This window comes from Euphorbia lathyris, chromosome 1 (genome assembly GCF_963576675.1).
Source record: "Euphorbia lathyris chromosome 1, ddEupLath1.1, whole genome shotgun sequence".
Classification (NCBI taxonomy): domain Eukaryota; kingdom Viridiplantae; phylum Streptophyta; class Magnoliopsida; order Malpighiales; family Euphorbiaceae; genus Euphorbia; species Euphorbia lathyris.
The window spans coordinates 83,053,873-83,070,375 of record NC_088910.1 but is presented as its reverse complement, the minus strand read 5'-3'; the positions used below and the strand labels follow the sequence as shown (position 1 = coordinate 83,070,375).

Sequence of the window (16,503 nt, the reverse complement as noted above, 5' to 3'; positions counted from 1 at the left end):
CCATAAATTAATAAAAGGAAAACCCAGTAAATATTATTATCGAGAAAAGAAATGGAACCTTTTAAGTAAACATAAAAGAGGCATCTGAAACTGGTTGCAGTTGCAGTGACTCAACCAGAAACACCGACTCACCCATCCAGAACCCAAAAGCTTTGGTTACTTTCCTAAGGGTTTTATTAGGAGGGTCGGGTTCTCACAAACACCATCATTCGATTGTTGACAAATGTCCTAAATGATGATGTGGGGAACATGTGTCAACAATTGAATGCTTAACTCACAATTGAACAATCCTGAAATTTTCGAGTTTTCAGCTGTTCTCGAGCATTTCTAAGAGTTCCCAAATAGGACGACCATAGCATCTTTGGATCATTGTAGCACACTTGGGACTTGGCATTTAAATTTCATCATAGGCCAAAAAAAACCAGTGCTAACAATGTCATTGATAAATATTTCACCATTTTTAAAGACGACTATCTTACCAAGAACCCAAGGGGCAAGCTTAATTAGCAATAACAATTCTGATTATTCTCATTTTATTTCAGTGACCTGTTCCATCTGTTTTAAGATTATTTTACACAAAGTTGAAAAAAGACATTTAATTACAAAGACGAAACTATTGGCAATGAATGCAGAACAAGGTAAGCATAGCAAAAAATTTGCTGACTCGTACAAGCCGTAATATTGAGCTTCCTGTTGCAGTGCAAGATCAGTTAATGAGGTCTATAGGATAACTTTTATACGCCTATAAACTAACTCTCTATTTTTAACCATAAAACACAATTCTGATAAAGCCGCTTATTGTCTGCAAACAAAAAAAGCGGCCATTAGAACATGCAAATTCTGTAAATTGGATCTTAAATAATATGGAAAAGGTAAATCAATTCACTAATATGGGTTCAGACGAAACAAATTGAATGCATGCTAACAGTATAAATCAAACTCCAGAGGACACACAGAAGCTAAATTTTAAGTCTATTGAGCTAACAGAAATTACATGCATGGTCAAAAAGTTCATCAAGTGCACAATAACTTCATTTGCTGAAAAAAGGAATTACAGGAACGTAAATAGAAGAATCAAAACAGTACTAACATAATGAATTAGTGAAACATGTAAAATATATAGTGAATTAAGTGGCTAACATAAACGATGTAAATCAAGTCCTTGAGATAAACCCTTCTGGACATTAGAATACCTGTATCATTAAATTGAAAGTCTAAAGAAAAAACATTTATTTGATATTTCATCAATTATAACAATGCACATGTCAAACCAAACCTTCCGCAAACAATTACAAGGAATCTCAAATGTAGTTTCTTTAGCCTTTATAATGAAGGTATTTCGTCATCTAACTTGATTACCCAACAAAATTTTAACAAGTGACAGCGTCCAACTTAAAATCCAAATATTCCCAATTCTCTATATCTGTTCTCTGGCATGCCAATTCTAGCTTCTTTTGCTTTTGATCTAGTAAGTTAATATATCCTTTAGTTGTATCAGTTTATCTTTTCATCTAACAAATTAAAACACCCTTCCTTTGCATTATTTTCTTATGATCAAATATGATAATGTTACTTTGAAAGCACCTAAATCCCTAATTGAGCAAGAGTCATTTCTGCTCTTATTTCACTTAAAAAATTTCATTGTCTAAACCCCAAATTATATGAGAAATTGTTGACACGCACACACACGAGCAGACACACACATTTCCATTTTATGTATTTATCAGATAGTACATTTTGTTTGTTTTGGTTAAAGAAATGGGAATCACAGTTTTACAACAATCCTAAGTTGGGAACCTTTTTGTGATGTACAAATATATATCAATAAGAACATCTCCACTTTAAACATTCTAGGCTGGTACACATTCGCCAAGGATTTCAACTTAAATGATCATACTCAGAGATAATTTGTATTTTAAGAACTTTCAATGGCTATAGAACCTAACCATTATGATTAGGTAGAATTGGGTGATTGTGATTTGAAAAATAAAAAGGGTTTAACAAAACCATCTATTAAGAAGGGATAGGTGTAAAAATACCCCTAACATCGACAATGGTGCAATTTTACCCTTAACGTCTAAAATGGTGCAATTTTACCACTAACATTGGCAAGTTGGGTCAATTTCAGACATCATTACAAAACACATATTTTATTCTCGTATTTTGCATAAGTTGCATAGTAGTTGGTTCTTCATTTTTGTATTTTTACGTTGTTGTAATTTCATAATAGAATTAAATATTAATACTTTTAAATTCAATAAAATATTTGGATTTTTTTTAATGGAGATGACAAGATTCATGACTGAGAAGACAGTTTGATAAAATATTTCTCAAATTGATCACTGCTCTTGGTTGCCACCCTTAGGGGTAAAATTGCACCACTTTAGACGTTAAAGGTAGAATTGCTCTTGGTTGTCAACTTTAAGGGTATTTTTGCACCTTATCCCAATTAAGAATCTAAACGGAATACAACTAATGTTTTTGTTTACAAAAGAACCTATTTATAGTAATTACAATAAATCCTAATCCTTGAATGGAAAAGAATAATAACCAATATATAAGGCTCATTAAGAATCCTAAATAAAGATGGAAATGAATTCTATTTAAAATCGAATATTTAAATATAACAAAGATTACCAGCTATTTAGAGTGTCATTATTTCGGCACTGAACAACAAAAAGACTAAACAGCATATGTTGCTCTAACTTTTTTTCATTGGTTGAAATCAAACGATATTGGTCGAAACCAACAGCATTTTGATATTATAGTTTTACTATCATTTTGCCAAACCAATCAACTGATTATGTTATTTGTAAATGTATCACATGTTAGAAACATTGAGTGCACATGCAGTACCTTAAAATGGAAGCAGGCAGCTCCGCCAGTTTAGCTCGACATGGCCTCTACATTCTTCACCGAAGGCTCTTGCAAACCACAGACCATGTTACAAGGAACAGCTATGTCAATCATCTTCGGATATGGAAGGTTCAAATCTGCACAATAATAGGTCATGTTTGCAATTCCTCATTAAACAGTTGTCATTACAGAGAGCAATTATTTAAATACATGCCAAGTATATAGTGTTACTTACTTTCCATGATACTCTTAAAAGTTTCCTGAAAACAACATATATTGATCATACCGTTGGTTAGAGATAATGGAGAGCCATATTTATACATATCAAGAACTACAATATACAGATCATTTTTAGTGATTTTCTACAAAGTTGCATTATGGCATAAATCAAACACTTCTGTTGATCAAAATAAAAATGATATGCTGAATTCTGCAAAAATTGTGAATTAAAAAGCAGATTCCTGATGCACCAAAAACTAAAAACGACTGAATTCTGCAAAAATTGTGAATTAAAAAGCAGATTCCTGATGCACCAAAAACTAAAAACGTAAATTGCAAAAAGTTGCTTTTCCTTTTACAGGTTAGTTTGTCACTTATATTACAATAAACAACTTTGACACCATCTTCTGAAAATGAGTTAGAGCTAGTTATCTCACCAGAGAAAATAAGAAGTAACAACAATAGACATAAGATATAAAACTCGCCTCATCTTTTGTGAGCCTAGGATTGTATAACATTTCCTCTCCAACGGTGCTAACCTGCACCTCACACAGAGTAGCAGATCAGCAGTATGAATGAGTTAGATAATCACATAAGAGCAAAGAAATGGCTCCATACAGTAAATCCCTTGTAATCATGAGCAGGATAGACCAATGTATCATTCGGCAAGGTGAATATCTGATTTGTTCACGAAAAGAAATAGAGATTGTTAAAACTATGCTCATATTTTGTTTGGAAATTGACATACTATTTGTTCATTTCATGTCCTTGCCTGTGAATGCACTGACTGATAAAGTTGATATGAATTTCCACCCTGCTTGTAGCTAATGGGGTTAGAAAAATTGCTGGATGTCATTTGGAACTGTACACTTATTCTGATAGATCAAATCTCAGCAACATAAATTAATAGAATTTGAGATACCAAACCTGAAAATCAGTTCTTCCACATCCCCGTATTAGTAAAGCATCCCCAGTGAAAGCCATTCTTGGCAGGGGCTGACCAGGCCCATCTCCAGTAACATAAGTAACACAACCTAATGTATGGCCAGGAGTAGCTCGAACCTACAAAAGTATATACATAAAAGAATAGGCCTATTGGTAGACAAGTAAATAGATGGAATGAAAAAGTAACAATCTGCAGAAACCATAACAAGATAATAATTGCAACAGCTGTTCATGCAAAGAAATTGTGTCAAAGTTAAGATTCTGGGGCTCAATAGCAAAAACATGTTAGATTCAGAGGCCTGGAAATATATTTCTTCAATCTTTTTACTCATAGTTATTAATGGCGCGACTGAGGCGCATGGCGCACAAGGCTCCAGGCCTAGCACCTCACCACCCTCCATGGCGGGCGCAGTAACCTTGGCACTCGCCTCGGTGGCATATGTATGTATTTATGGCTTTGTATAGTGTTGTATTGTAGGTTTATGTTCACCCTTGGATTAGACACATCTAAGGGGTCCAAAATAAATATAAAAACAAAGAAAGAAAACAAAAGATCCATGTTTGAATTGGAAGAGTAAGAGTTAGAGCCGCACAACTGACAACACAATGATCTAATAAACTTCCGCTTCTGTTTACTGTTTAGTTCTAGAGATCTGTGCTCTGATTCTAAATTGATATTTGCTTCATTCCACTGTGTTGCTACTTTTTACTATGTTTGTACAAATAAAAATGTGTTTGCATTCAATTATTATGCACGTGTACAAACAGAATTGAGAATTGATATTTGATTGATTCCACAATGTTTGTCACTACTAGGTTCGTACTATGTTTGTACTGTATTTATACAAACAGAAGTGTGTTCGCGCCTAAGTATACAATTATTATGCTAATACACGTGTACAAACATTAACAACTATGTTATGCATGTGTACAAACATTAACAACTATGTTATGCATGTGTACAAACAGAATATTGTCATGGTTTAGTATTTATAACATTTTGATTTAGAATTTATATAGGGGTAGGGGTAAGAATGAAGCAGGAAATGATATTTTGGAATTCGCATCAGCCTATGACTTGAGTATCATTAACACATGGTTTATGAAGAGAACATCCCACTTAGTGACTTATCGGAGTGGCAGTAATGCGAGCCAAATTGACTTCTTCTTAGTAAGGAGTGCTTGGAGAAAGAGTTGTATTGATTGTAAGGTGATCCCTGGTGAGAGTCCGACAACCCAACATAGAGTAGTGGTGCTTGATTTTCGAAGTAGGAAATGTATAAGAAAACAAACACCACAAGTAGAGACTAAGATTAAGTGGTGGAAATTGCAAGGAGAGAATCAACAAAAATTTGTGGATGAGATGACCAAAAAAGATGTTTGGACTTGTAATATGGATTTAGATATAGATTCGATATGGACTAAGATGGAGCATAGTATAAGGGAAGTAGCGAAGGAAGTTCTCTAAAGGTAGCATGCCACCGGGTAAGGACACATCTTGGTGGACAGAAGAAGTACGACAAGCATTAAAGAGTAAGCGAGAATCCTATAAAATATTGGGGAAATGTAGGAGTGACGAGAACTACGAAAAATACAAAGAGGCTAAAAGGGAAGTAAAGAAGGTCATACGAGATGCTAGAGCAAAGGTGAATCGGGATCTGTATACCAGATTGGATAGGAAAGAAGGGGAAAGAGACATATATAGAATTGCTCGGATGAGAGATTGGAAGACGCGACCAAGACCGGCAAGAGCAGCGGATTCAATAGCCAAAAGATGCAGCGAGAAAGAAAAGAGAAATTAAATTCTTAGCTGAGGGGTGGAAATATCACAAAACAAGTAGGAATAGCCCTCATTCAAATTGAGATCAATAAGGAGGACTTGATGACCCTCCATCTTTTTCCAAAATACAGGCTAGAAAGCCTCAGATCCTTTTCCCGATAAAAAACTATTTCGCCCTCCAGATTTCACTACAGGTGGAAGCCGACCTCGATTACAGGTAAGACTACGAGGACCAGCACCGAAGTCCGGGTCACTTGCGAGGATTGGAGATAAGCCCAACGGGAGCAATGAAAAGTTAAATGTGTGAAGGATGTGGACCAGAAAGTCCTAGTTGGAGATAAGGATATCAAGCAACGATGGAGGTCCTATTTTGATGACTTATTTAATGGAGATCGCAGACAAGATGTTGGAGATATAAATATCCATCACGATATGATAAATCATGAATGCCTGCGGAGAATTCAAAAGGGTGAAGTCAAAATGACATTAAGTAAGATGAAGTTGAAGAAAGCAGTAGGACCTGATGGCATCCCTATTGAGATTTGGAGATGTCTGGGAGAAAGAGGAATCGAATGGTTGACGACGTTCTTCAACAAAATTTGGAAAAACAATAAGATGCCATCAGAATGGAGGAAAAGTATCTTAATCTCTTTGTATAAGAACAAAGGCGATGTCCAAGATTGTGCCAACTATTGGGGAATCAAATTAATGAGTCACACTATGAAACTTTGGGAGCGAGTGATCAAACAAAGGCTAAGGAAGACGGTGAAGATCTCGGAAAACCAGTTTGACTTTATGCCGGGAAGATCAACTATGGAAGCCATCCATCTAATGAGACAATTAATGGAGCACTATCGAAATAAGAAGAAAGACTTGCATATGGTTTTCATTGACTTGGAGAAAGCATATGATAAGGTACCAAAGGAAGTACTTTGGTGGGCCTTGATAAGGAAAGACATTTCGCGGAAATATATTGACATCATAAAGGACATGTATGAGGGAGCATGCACGAGTGTACGTACTAGTGTTGGGAAAACTGAAGAGTTTCCTATTACGATTGGAGTGCATCAAGGTTCCGCACTAAGCCCATTTCTTTTTGCCATCGTTATGGATGAACTAACAAGTTCACTTCAAGATGGTATACCATGGTGCATGCTGTTTGCAGATGATATTGTGTTGGTTGATGAGACGAAAGGAGTGGAGAGGAAGTTGGAACTATGGAGACAAATTCTAGAATATAGAGGCTTTAAGTTGAACCGAAGTAAGACAGAATATTGGAGTGTAAGTTTAGCGGCCATAGGAGTAGGGAGGTAGGTACAATCACCCTAGATGGGAGAGTTGTTCAGGTCTCAGATTGCTTCCGGTATTTAGGATCTATTATCCAAACGGATGGAGAAGTAGATGGAGGTGTTGCTCATAGGATTAAAACTGGTTGGTCGAAGTGGAAGAGTGCTACGGGTTTCCTTTGTGACCCCGGCATGCCTAATAGATTGAAGGGGAAATTCTACCGGACGGCAATTAGACCAGCATTGTTATATGGTACGGAGTGTTGGGCAGTGAAACACTGCCACATCCATAAGATGTCGGTGGCGGAGATGCGTATGTTGAGATGGATGTGTGGTCATACGAGAAAGGATCGGGTGAGTAATGAAATAATTAGGACAAAAGTAGGGGTCACATCTATTGAGAATAAAATGAGAGAAAACCGACTAAGGTGGTTTGGCTATGTGAGACGTAGAGCGCTTGATGCGCCGGTTAGGAGAACCGAAGAGTGGCAAAGGGATGTAGTGGTGAGGGGTAGGGGAAGACCTAAGCAAACTTGGAGGAGGGTGATCGAGAGTGATATGAGTTTACTGGGAATTGAGGAAAATATGGTAGTGGATAGGACGGAGTGGAGGGAGCGAATTTGTGTCGCTGACACGACTTGATTTCACGGTTTTATATGATGGTTCATATTAGCCGACCCCGAATCATTTCGGGACTAAGGTTTTGTTGTTGTTGTTAATGCGCCTTGTGTTGCTTTGGCGCCTGCCTTGCACCACCCATGGCTCCAGGACTCCCTTGAGCCTTAGGGCGTCGTGTGCCTTTGGTAATTATGTTTTTACTAGTGCTAGAATTTATCGATATATCTTTTATAGCATATACAGTTTTCATGCATTACATTCACCCCACATACAGAGGTTAAAGAGTTCAGGAATCAAAAATATAATAGAAAAATTACTAACGTTCACTTAATTTGTGCAGGAATAACCTCTTGGACCTTAGTGTGGTTAGCAAGTCCAGACTTTTGTGAAAGCAACTCAATATTTAGACCGTCCGTCCATGTATCACATTAACAAATTTACAGACAAAAGGTATACTCATGTCCAAAACGATAAACTGAAGCACGCTGAAACCATGAATCAATTCATGAGGTCAGCAAATATTAACATTCTAAAAGCAACACAGAGCTAGGCATGCTAAATTCCAGATCATTCTAACACAGACTCGGGGACCAACTTAAGTCACTCTAGTCTCTTTGTGTATTGTGTGTTACAACCTAAACAGAAACCTTGGTTTATAGTGAAAAGAATGTACACATGCGCACACGTTCTGAAATTTTAACATTATCAAACATGTACTAAGATAGTAAAACAAACAACACACATTTTAAGCTGCAAAAAGTGTGGTATCATAATTCTGGATACGCACTATGCATGCTAATATAATACTCCAAAGAGTTCATCTGCAGCAACCTTTTATGTCTCAAGTTTTTATCCATATCCACACTAATTATCATCTTAGCTACGAAAAAATTAGAGCAATAAGGAGAATATAGTCTTCATGAAGTCGGTGACTTGTAAAACAATTCTGAAATCCTTAAATTCCCTCAAGAATATATAAAGGAAAACGTCAAATATGACATATCATGAAAAGCAGTTTGATATTTGCCAATGAGGCTTGGCCTGAAGAGTAATGATAATCCTACCTCCAGAAACAGATCACCAAAATGTATTTTGTCTCCAGCTTCAATGAAAAGATCAGCTTTTGAATTGCTTGCTTTAGAAATGATAGACTTAACACCAGGAGACTTCGTCTACAAGGTAAGAAAGAAAATGCAAGAAAAGTAGTTGAAGAAATGCTTCACAGAATAATACATTTTAAAAGGAGCGGAAGTAGTTCCAAACCTTAATCAAGCCAGTTCCTGTGACATGATCAGCATGGACATGGGTGTTTATTGCATAAATTAGCTTGAGGCCTAACTCTTTCACCAGGGTGAGGTCTCTATCCACCGTCCTGTCAACTGGATCAATCAACTAGAAAGAGAGGGGAAAAGATAACTAAGTGTTAGTAATTGGAGCTTAAATAGAACAAATCAGTCTGTAATTAAATGCTGGAAACACATAAATTGATATTAATTTTGGGATAAAGAAGAGAAATGAAACCAGAGCAGGTTTATCAGGGTGAGCAACATCGGCTAGCAAATAGGTGTAAGTAGAAGAATCCTTCTCGAAAAGCTGGCGTAACAAGAAGTTAGAAGAGTTGGAGGATGCAGTGGACATGGCGTAGGATGTGCAGAAAGCGTATCGGGAGTTCGTAACAGAGAGAAAGGATGGAATTAGGGATGGGCGAGAGAAGGAGAGAGTGGAAAGAGGGAAACGAAAGAAATGTGATCGAAGCATTTTGAAAGGGAAAGTTGCGTTACTGCCAAAAGTTTGGTGACGAAAACGATCGAGTTGTTAGTTGAATCAATCGCCTCTCCATTCGTATTTGTTTAGGCTCGGCTCGTCAGACGTTAATAATAATTGAATATTACGTAGCTAATGTTTGTCTCTAAAATGGGAGAAGTTATATTATGCGCCAGGCATACATGTCATAACCAATGAATGAATATAGGACAGGTGTTACTTTTAACAATTAAAAAAAGGGCGGCCCGGTCGCATTACGCGTCCCCGCTGAGCGAGGGTCCGGGGAGGGGTCCCACCACAAGGGTGTATTGGGGGCAAGCCTTCCCTTGCCAATTTAATTGGCAAGAGGCCGCTCCTAAGACTCGAACCCGTGACCTCAGGTCACACGGCAACAACGTTTTACCGTTGCACCAAGGCTAACAATTAATAAAAAATAATTAATTAATTTTTCTGTTAGTCCTCTCATGCTTGAAACATAGATTTACCCTTGCAATCGCCATCCATCAGACATACCTCAAGGAGAAATCTAGAAGCTGTTGTCATAGCCAGACACAGGGGGTCCTGGACTTTAAATTTTGGGACGCAGCCTCAGAGCTCATATTTCCAAGTTTGATTGGATGAGGGGTAGGGAACGGTTAATAAAAGAAGGATAGAAAAGGTATGGAAAGTTAAGAAAAGGAAAAGAAGAGGAATGAAGGGTAATTTCTAACCTTTCCAAACCCACCAAATTGGAGGATTGAAAATTAGATGGCTTAAAAAGAAACCCTTCAAAACCCCTCCAAACTCTTACCCTTCTAATTTTTTTTGTGTTCCAAATATGGGTTTGTAGAAACTCTTATTAATTCTTCCCCCTTCCAAACAAGAGTTTCTATCAACCCTTACTAACCCTTCTCTTGTTAACCCCTCTAAACCATCCATCCAATCAAGCCCAAGGAACTCAAAAAAAATTATTCAGTATATATATATTTAAAAAAAATTACAATTATTAAACCTAATCTATTATACGTAAAGGAGGAAAAGGAGACACAAGATGCCGTCACGTTTAGGGATTAAAATTCCCAAATCTTCTTCTTCTCTTTTTTTAATCTTTTGGCTTCTCTCTTGTTTCCTCCCTTAAATTCGGTTCTTCCTTCAGTTTTATTACCTTCTATGTAAGTTAATTCATATTCATTAGCTTTATTTTCAATTTTTTTACTTATTTTCAATTTGATAGATTATTTTTTTTTTTGATAGAAATTGGGACGAGACAGAACTTGAGCGGGGTGAGCATCCATGGCCCAAGAACTGACAAACCCGCAAAATATTAATAAAATAAAAAATGAGTGTTTGAACAAGAGAAGAGAAAGGAGAACAAACAAAAAGAAGGGGGGAGGAGAAAAGTTTAGAAAAGTCAAGAAAAACGCAAATGAGAAATACTACAAATGTCATCATTGATAAACCTGTGGCAAAAAGCAGGAGCTGAAGGCCACCAATTGATCATTGAGGAAGAGACTCCAAACTTAGCCAGCGCATCAGCAACTCTATTTCCTTCCCTAAAGATGTGAGAAAAAGAATGTTCATCATAGAGCAAATGCTGAGACAATGCAACCACTCTTGACGAATACTCCAAGGAACATCCATGGAACGATGTCTAAGCAGATTAACAACGTACAATGAGTCTGACTCAACCCAAAGCTGATGCCAATTTTTCTCCCAAGCAAGTTCAATTGCGAAAATAGCGGCTCTCAATTCAGCCATATAAGCAAAAGAAGGAGGGGTAGAAAAAGCAAAACAGCCTTTGGGAAATCCTCGATAGTTGCGAAAAATACCACCCGCTCCTGCCTCGCCAGGAGTGCCAAAAGCAGAGCCGTCCACATTGACTTTAACCCATCCCGGAGGAGGTTTTAGCCAATGGACAGGAATAATGTTGGGAGCCGGGGGCGGCCTAGGAGAAGCCAGAAGACGTGATAAGATAACATCATCTCTCCTTGAAGAGCAAAAACCTTTAGAAGTGGCAGAGGACTCTCGAATCATTCGAAAGAGGGTGATCTTCGAGTGCTGAATAGAAGGAGAAACTTCCTTAAAGATTGCTTCATTCCTGCAATGCCAGATTAACCAGATGCAAGTGACAGCTGCAACACGCCAGATCATCGACACCTGGGAGCCAAAATGAATGCTACAAAGAGAGCTGAGGAAGTGGATGAATTGGGAATAACGAGGCAAAGAGCAGTCAAAATGAATCTCAAGGGCCCTCCAAAGAGAATCTGCAAAAGAACAGCTAATGAATAAGTGGTTAATGGATCCAGCATCCCTACCACAAAGAACACAACGAGAGGCAAAGGAGAATCCAAGACGCTGCAGGAGGTCGTGAGTCGGAACCCGACCATGCAAAACTCTCCAGAAAGTGAAGGAACGAGAAGGGGAAGTATGAGCATTCCAAACAAATTTATACCAGTCCACCGAGGAGGAACTAGGACTGATAATCGAATAGTACTCTTTGGCAGAGAAAATACCCTTCATAGAGGGCTGCCAAGCACATAAATCAAGATCATCTCTACCCCTGTGAATAGAACGAATACTGTCTTGAACAACCGAAGGAAGAGTACCTAAGTTAAGCCACTCCGAATTTACCAAAAAATCATCAACAGAATTAAAGCGTGAACGTTTATCCTGATGATCAAGACCCAATCTGTCCGCCACCGATGGGACTATCCACCTATCCGTCCAGAAATTAAGCGAAGAAGACTGGCCAATCCACCAAAAGGTCTGGTCCCAAATGGAAGAATAAACAAACTTACAAGAAGACCAAATCGAGGAAGGAGCAATGGTAGCTTTAGGCAAACCAGAGACAGCCATAAATCTAGATTTCATCATAGAAAGAGCTAGACTAGTACCTTGAATCAGTTCCCAACACATCTTGCCCAAGAGAGCCTGGTTAAAGATCCTAAAGTCCTTAATGCCCAAACCACCCCCTTCCAAACTTTTGCAACACATCTTTCATTATGAGTTTTGTTTCCAATTTTACTCATTGTTTTCAATTTGGTACTTGTCTTTTGATACTATTTTTAGATAATTTTCAATTTAGTACTTATCTTTTTGATATTGTTTTTTTTATAAGTTTATATTGTTTTTTTGATTTTGCTCCTTGTGAATTGACCACCGTCACAGAACACCATCACCAGTTTTTCTATGTGAATTGATGGAGCATACATTTGTTCTGCTTGTAATTATAAACAAGATAAAACACAAATGATGATTAACTAATTATACATAAACTAGATGAGGAGGATTAAATGATTTTAATAGTAGCAAACAAAGTAAAGAAGACTGTAAGGAAGTTTTCCATCAGTGGCATTCGAAACTCTTTGCTGGAGATTTGGATCTTATAGCCTCATAGTATCCTGTTATAAATTGCAAGGTCTGCTCCATCAATGTATATATTCACACGGCTCCACCATCACGCCATCATAGTGATAGTGGTCCGCGACAGATTTTGTGGTTGAGGTAGGTCCGATTGCAAGCGTAAATATGTGTTTCAAGAATGAAAGGACTAAAATTAATTAATTATTACTTTTATTGATTGTTAAAAATAACACACGTCTTATATTCATTGGTTATGGCATACCACATATCATCAGAAATCTGATATGGTATACCTAGCACATAATATAATTTTTTCTAAAATGGAGATTAATTAAAGTTTAAAAAACCGGGCAAATTATAAAATTATATTTTAGGAGTGTCGCAACCGGGATTTTCCGGACGACGGACGACGGACGCTAAAAATCGAGTTAATTAGTAGTTTTTTTACCGTTTTGAACTATTTTTTTGAGAGTCGCCACCAATCAAAATTAAGGCGTGATTGGACGCCGAAATTTGGTATATTTTAATGGATAAGGGGGTCTGCGAAATAGAGATTTTAGGTTCGTTTGTCGATTACGTGTAGGGAAGAAAACTTTGAGTAATCACCCTATCCCGCCCAAAATTGGCACTAAAAGATGTGATTTTTTTATATTAAACTTATTTGATTTATTCGATTCATTTTCTCTTTATTTTATATATATATATATATATATATATATATATATATATATATTTATAATAAAGGTGTATAGGTTTGGACCATTTAATTTGAGTTAATTACATTTGACTACTTTCATACCCCTATAACATAGGCGTATAAATTGGAGCCATTTCATTAATTTTAATTTTATTTTAACCGGTTCCATACCCCTATAACATAGACGTATGGATTGAGCCGTTTTATTTTAATTAACTTGATTTTGACCGCTTTCATACCCTATAGCATAGACGTATAAATTGAGTCGTTTAATTTTATTTTGGTCCATTTCATACCCCTATGACATAGACGTACGAATTGAATCATTTTAAATTATTTATTTATTTTTACTTTGATCGCTTTCATACCCCTATAGCATAGACTTATAAATTGAGCTGTTTGTGTTTTTTAATTAATTTCATTTTTGACCGACTTCATACCCCTATGACATAGGCGTATAAAGTAAGTCGTTTTATTTTGGTAAATACTAGTTTTAAATAAATAAATAACTAAAAAAGAAAAGAAAAAGGGAGATGTATGGATAAATTCGGGCTAAGTATAATTAAGGCCCAATCAACTAACTTGACCCAAATCCATTTTCCTAATCTTTTACCCTAACATCTCTTAACACTCAAGCTATGAATCTCCTTTTTCTCTCTCGAATAAAACGAAACCTTAGGGTTCTTTCCCTCTTTCCAGCCACCTCCCTCAACGGCGATTTGTTCTCAATGGCGACGAGTCTCTCTCGACGGTGGTTAGATCGTTTACTCTTGTCATCTCGCCATCGACATGTTTCTATTCCGACGATCCCTCTCCTCGAGACTAGCGATTCCGCTATATCTACAACCGGACGACGACGTCAAATCCGGAATGAGGAAAGGAGACAGCAACGCCGGAACTCAAAAGAATCATGAAGTGAAAGGGGGACGGGGTGACTGTTCAGAACCGAAACAAGTACCGGATTCCCCTCAGGTTTGTTTCGATCTGTTCGTATGATTTTCCTCTGTTTTTCTAATTCTCCAGTTTTTGTTTGATAAGTCAATTGCATTTTCCGATTTATGGTAAAGGCTTCTATATGAGTTTCTTTAGTTTTACTTTTTTGGGTTTGCTGTTTGGGTTGATTCTTGTTAGTTTAGTTTGAACGATGCTAACGAGGTTAATATGGTTCACTATTTGGTTGAGTTTTATGTCAGGTTTATGAAATTTGGGAAATTCCCTGAAGCTATATTAATGTTTTATTTTTCGTGCGTAATGGTGTCATTCAATATATAACACATGGTTTGCCCTTGTTGTCAAATAGATGATATCTAGATATGGAGTTTTAAAAATAATGAACATTCAACATTGGTGCTTGCTGAATCGACTAACAAATGCACTTTCAAGTTACTGTTTCTTTTCTAATTTTATTTCTGAAACAATCATGAAAATAGAGCTTTTAGATTACTGTTAAATGCGCTGATGTCTACATTAAACACCAATCAAACATACTCTATGGAGAGAATTCCAGCCGAGTTATTCTGAATTGCTAACAGGATTCAGGTTAAGGATTATATCTTTGATTGCCTGATAGTTTAGGAACCAGCCAAATGTTTCCATTTATTCATGCTTTTATTACAAATGCTTAAAAGACACAGTTGGATGACTTTAAATGATGTGAAAGAATATAACGTATCCTTCCATTCATTTACAGGCCTCCTAGAAGAGAAATTTGGTTTATCCCTATAGCATAGGAACTCCCCAAATTCCTCTATACTGTGTTTCTTAATGACAAAAACAGATGATTTAAAGACCTTCTGAGATGATTCGGTTTGTCCCTATAGCATAGGAACTCCCCAAAATTTCGGTTTGTCCCTATAGCATAGGAACTCCCCAAAATTTCTCATTAACGACGACAATACAAATGATAGAAAAGTCGGTTCGTACCTATAGCATAGGCACTCACCAAAGCTCCTCTACCATGTGTTTTCTTAGTGATAGGTGATGACAGAGACTTGAAAATAGAGTTGTACATTAGGAAGAAATTCTACCTGAGGAGACGGTTTCCTGTGCTTTCAACCTTCTTTTATGTTCTTTGTCTGTATCCTAGCTTGCTTCTGTCTATTATTTTCTGTTTGATGCATCTGGTTGGATTTTCTACTTTGTTATCGTTGATTTTGCTTGTTGATGCTACAGGTTTCCTTTAACGGGACTTTGAAGTTTGATAGTGGTAAAAAGGTTTGATGAGGATGAAAAGGGTGTGAGAGGGAGATTTAAGAGAAAGAGGAGGGCACTGCTCTGTCTTCTCCTCAAAATCTGAACCCGGCCTGAAAGAACAAGACGGAGCTCCTCCAAACCAGAACCTGGCTTGAAGACCAATTCAGGTGTAAAGAGAAGTCTAGTCTTAAGATGAAGAAGGTGAAGATGAAAAAAAGTGGAGATGCTGAGGTCTACATTGGAGAAGTCCCAAAAATCCCCCCCTTTGCTGTTTGCTTTTTTGGCTCTCTAAATAGAGAACCAACAGACCTGGTGGTAATGGTTGTGGCTCTCCAATAGAGAGCCAACAAAGCTACTACTTGGTGGCCAAGCAGTGCGATGTGGCCACTGCCTTGGCCACTAGGAAATTGCTTCTTTATATTTTTTTTTTGTATTTTATATTATGTTTGTTGTATCCCAGTATTTTGGTCTTCGGTGGGTTTGCTGGAATTCCAAACCACCTGAGCCTTTTGTATATCTTTAATTTATTAATAAAAAAAAATCATTTTTTGTTTTCGTTTTCTTGTCTAGTTAAATTTTGTTTATCTTAATAACTTAAATTAAACTAATTAAATGCTTATAACAAACATTACTAATTAACAATGTTATTATTATTTGTAATTATCTGTTTAAATGTAAACATCAATTTGTACATTAATATCATTTCCTACGTAACATTCTTTTAAATTAATAACTAATATCTAATCAATTGGTTGAATTTTTATGATATAAATATCTAACTATTTTTACAAATTATACTAATA

The 16,503-nt window shown here is 36.8% G+C and overlaps 1 protein-coding gene and 1 long non-coding RNA gene across 3 annotated transcripts; one reads left to right on the top strand and one right to left on the bottom strand.

Annotated features, from left to right (window-relative positions):
* Positions 1-503: 503 nt before the first annotated feature.
* On the bottom strand, positions 504-9,591 carry LOC136203841 (persulfide dioxygenase ETHE1 homolog, mitochondrial). 2 transcript variants are annotated; one of them, XM_065995077.1, is made up of 10 exons: positions 9,226-9,591; positions 8,968-9,096; positions 8,769-8,876; positions 4,003-4,137; positions 3,848-3,889; positions 3,694-3,753; positions 3,561-3,614; positions 3,092-3,116; positions 2,857-2,993; positions 504-690 (listed from the first exon to the last, which is right to left on the bottom strand). In XM_065995077.1, the coding sequence occupies exons 1-9, from the start codon at positions 9,460-9,462 to the stop codon at positions 2,887-2,889; spliced, it is 897 nt and encodes a 298-aa protein (XP_065851149.1). In that variant the 5' UTR covers positions 9,463-9,591; the 3' UTR covers positions 504-690; positions 2,857-2,886. The 2 variants fall into 2 exon arrangements, with proteins under 2 accessions (XP_065851149.1, XP_065851144.1); XM_065995072.1 differs by having other exon boundaries at positions 504-802; positions 9,226-9,590.
* A 4,488-nt stretch (positions 9,592-14,079) lies between these two features.
* Positions 14,080-16,255, top strand: LOC136203870 (uncharacterized). The gene is made up of 2 exons (XR_010674994.1): positions 14,080-14,479; positions 15,680-16,255. It is a non-coding gene; the product is annotated as an uncharacterized lncRNA (long non-coding RNA).
* Positions 16,256-16,503: the final 248 nt, after the last annotated feature.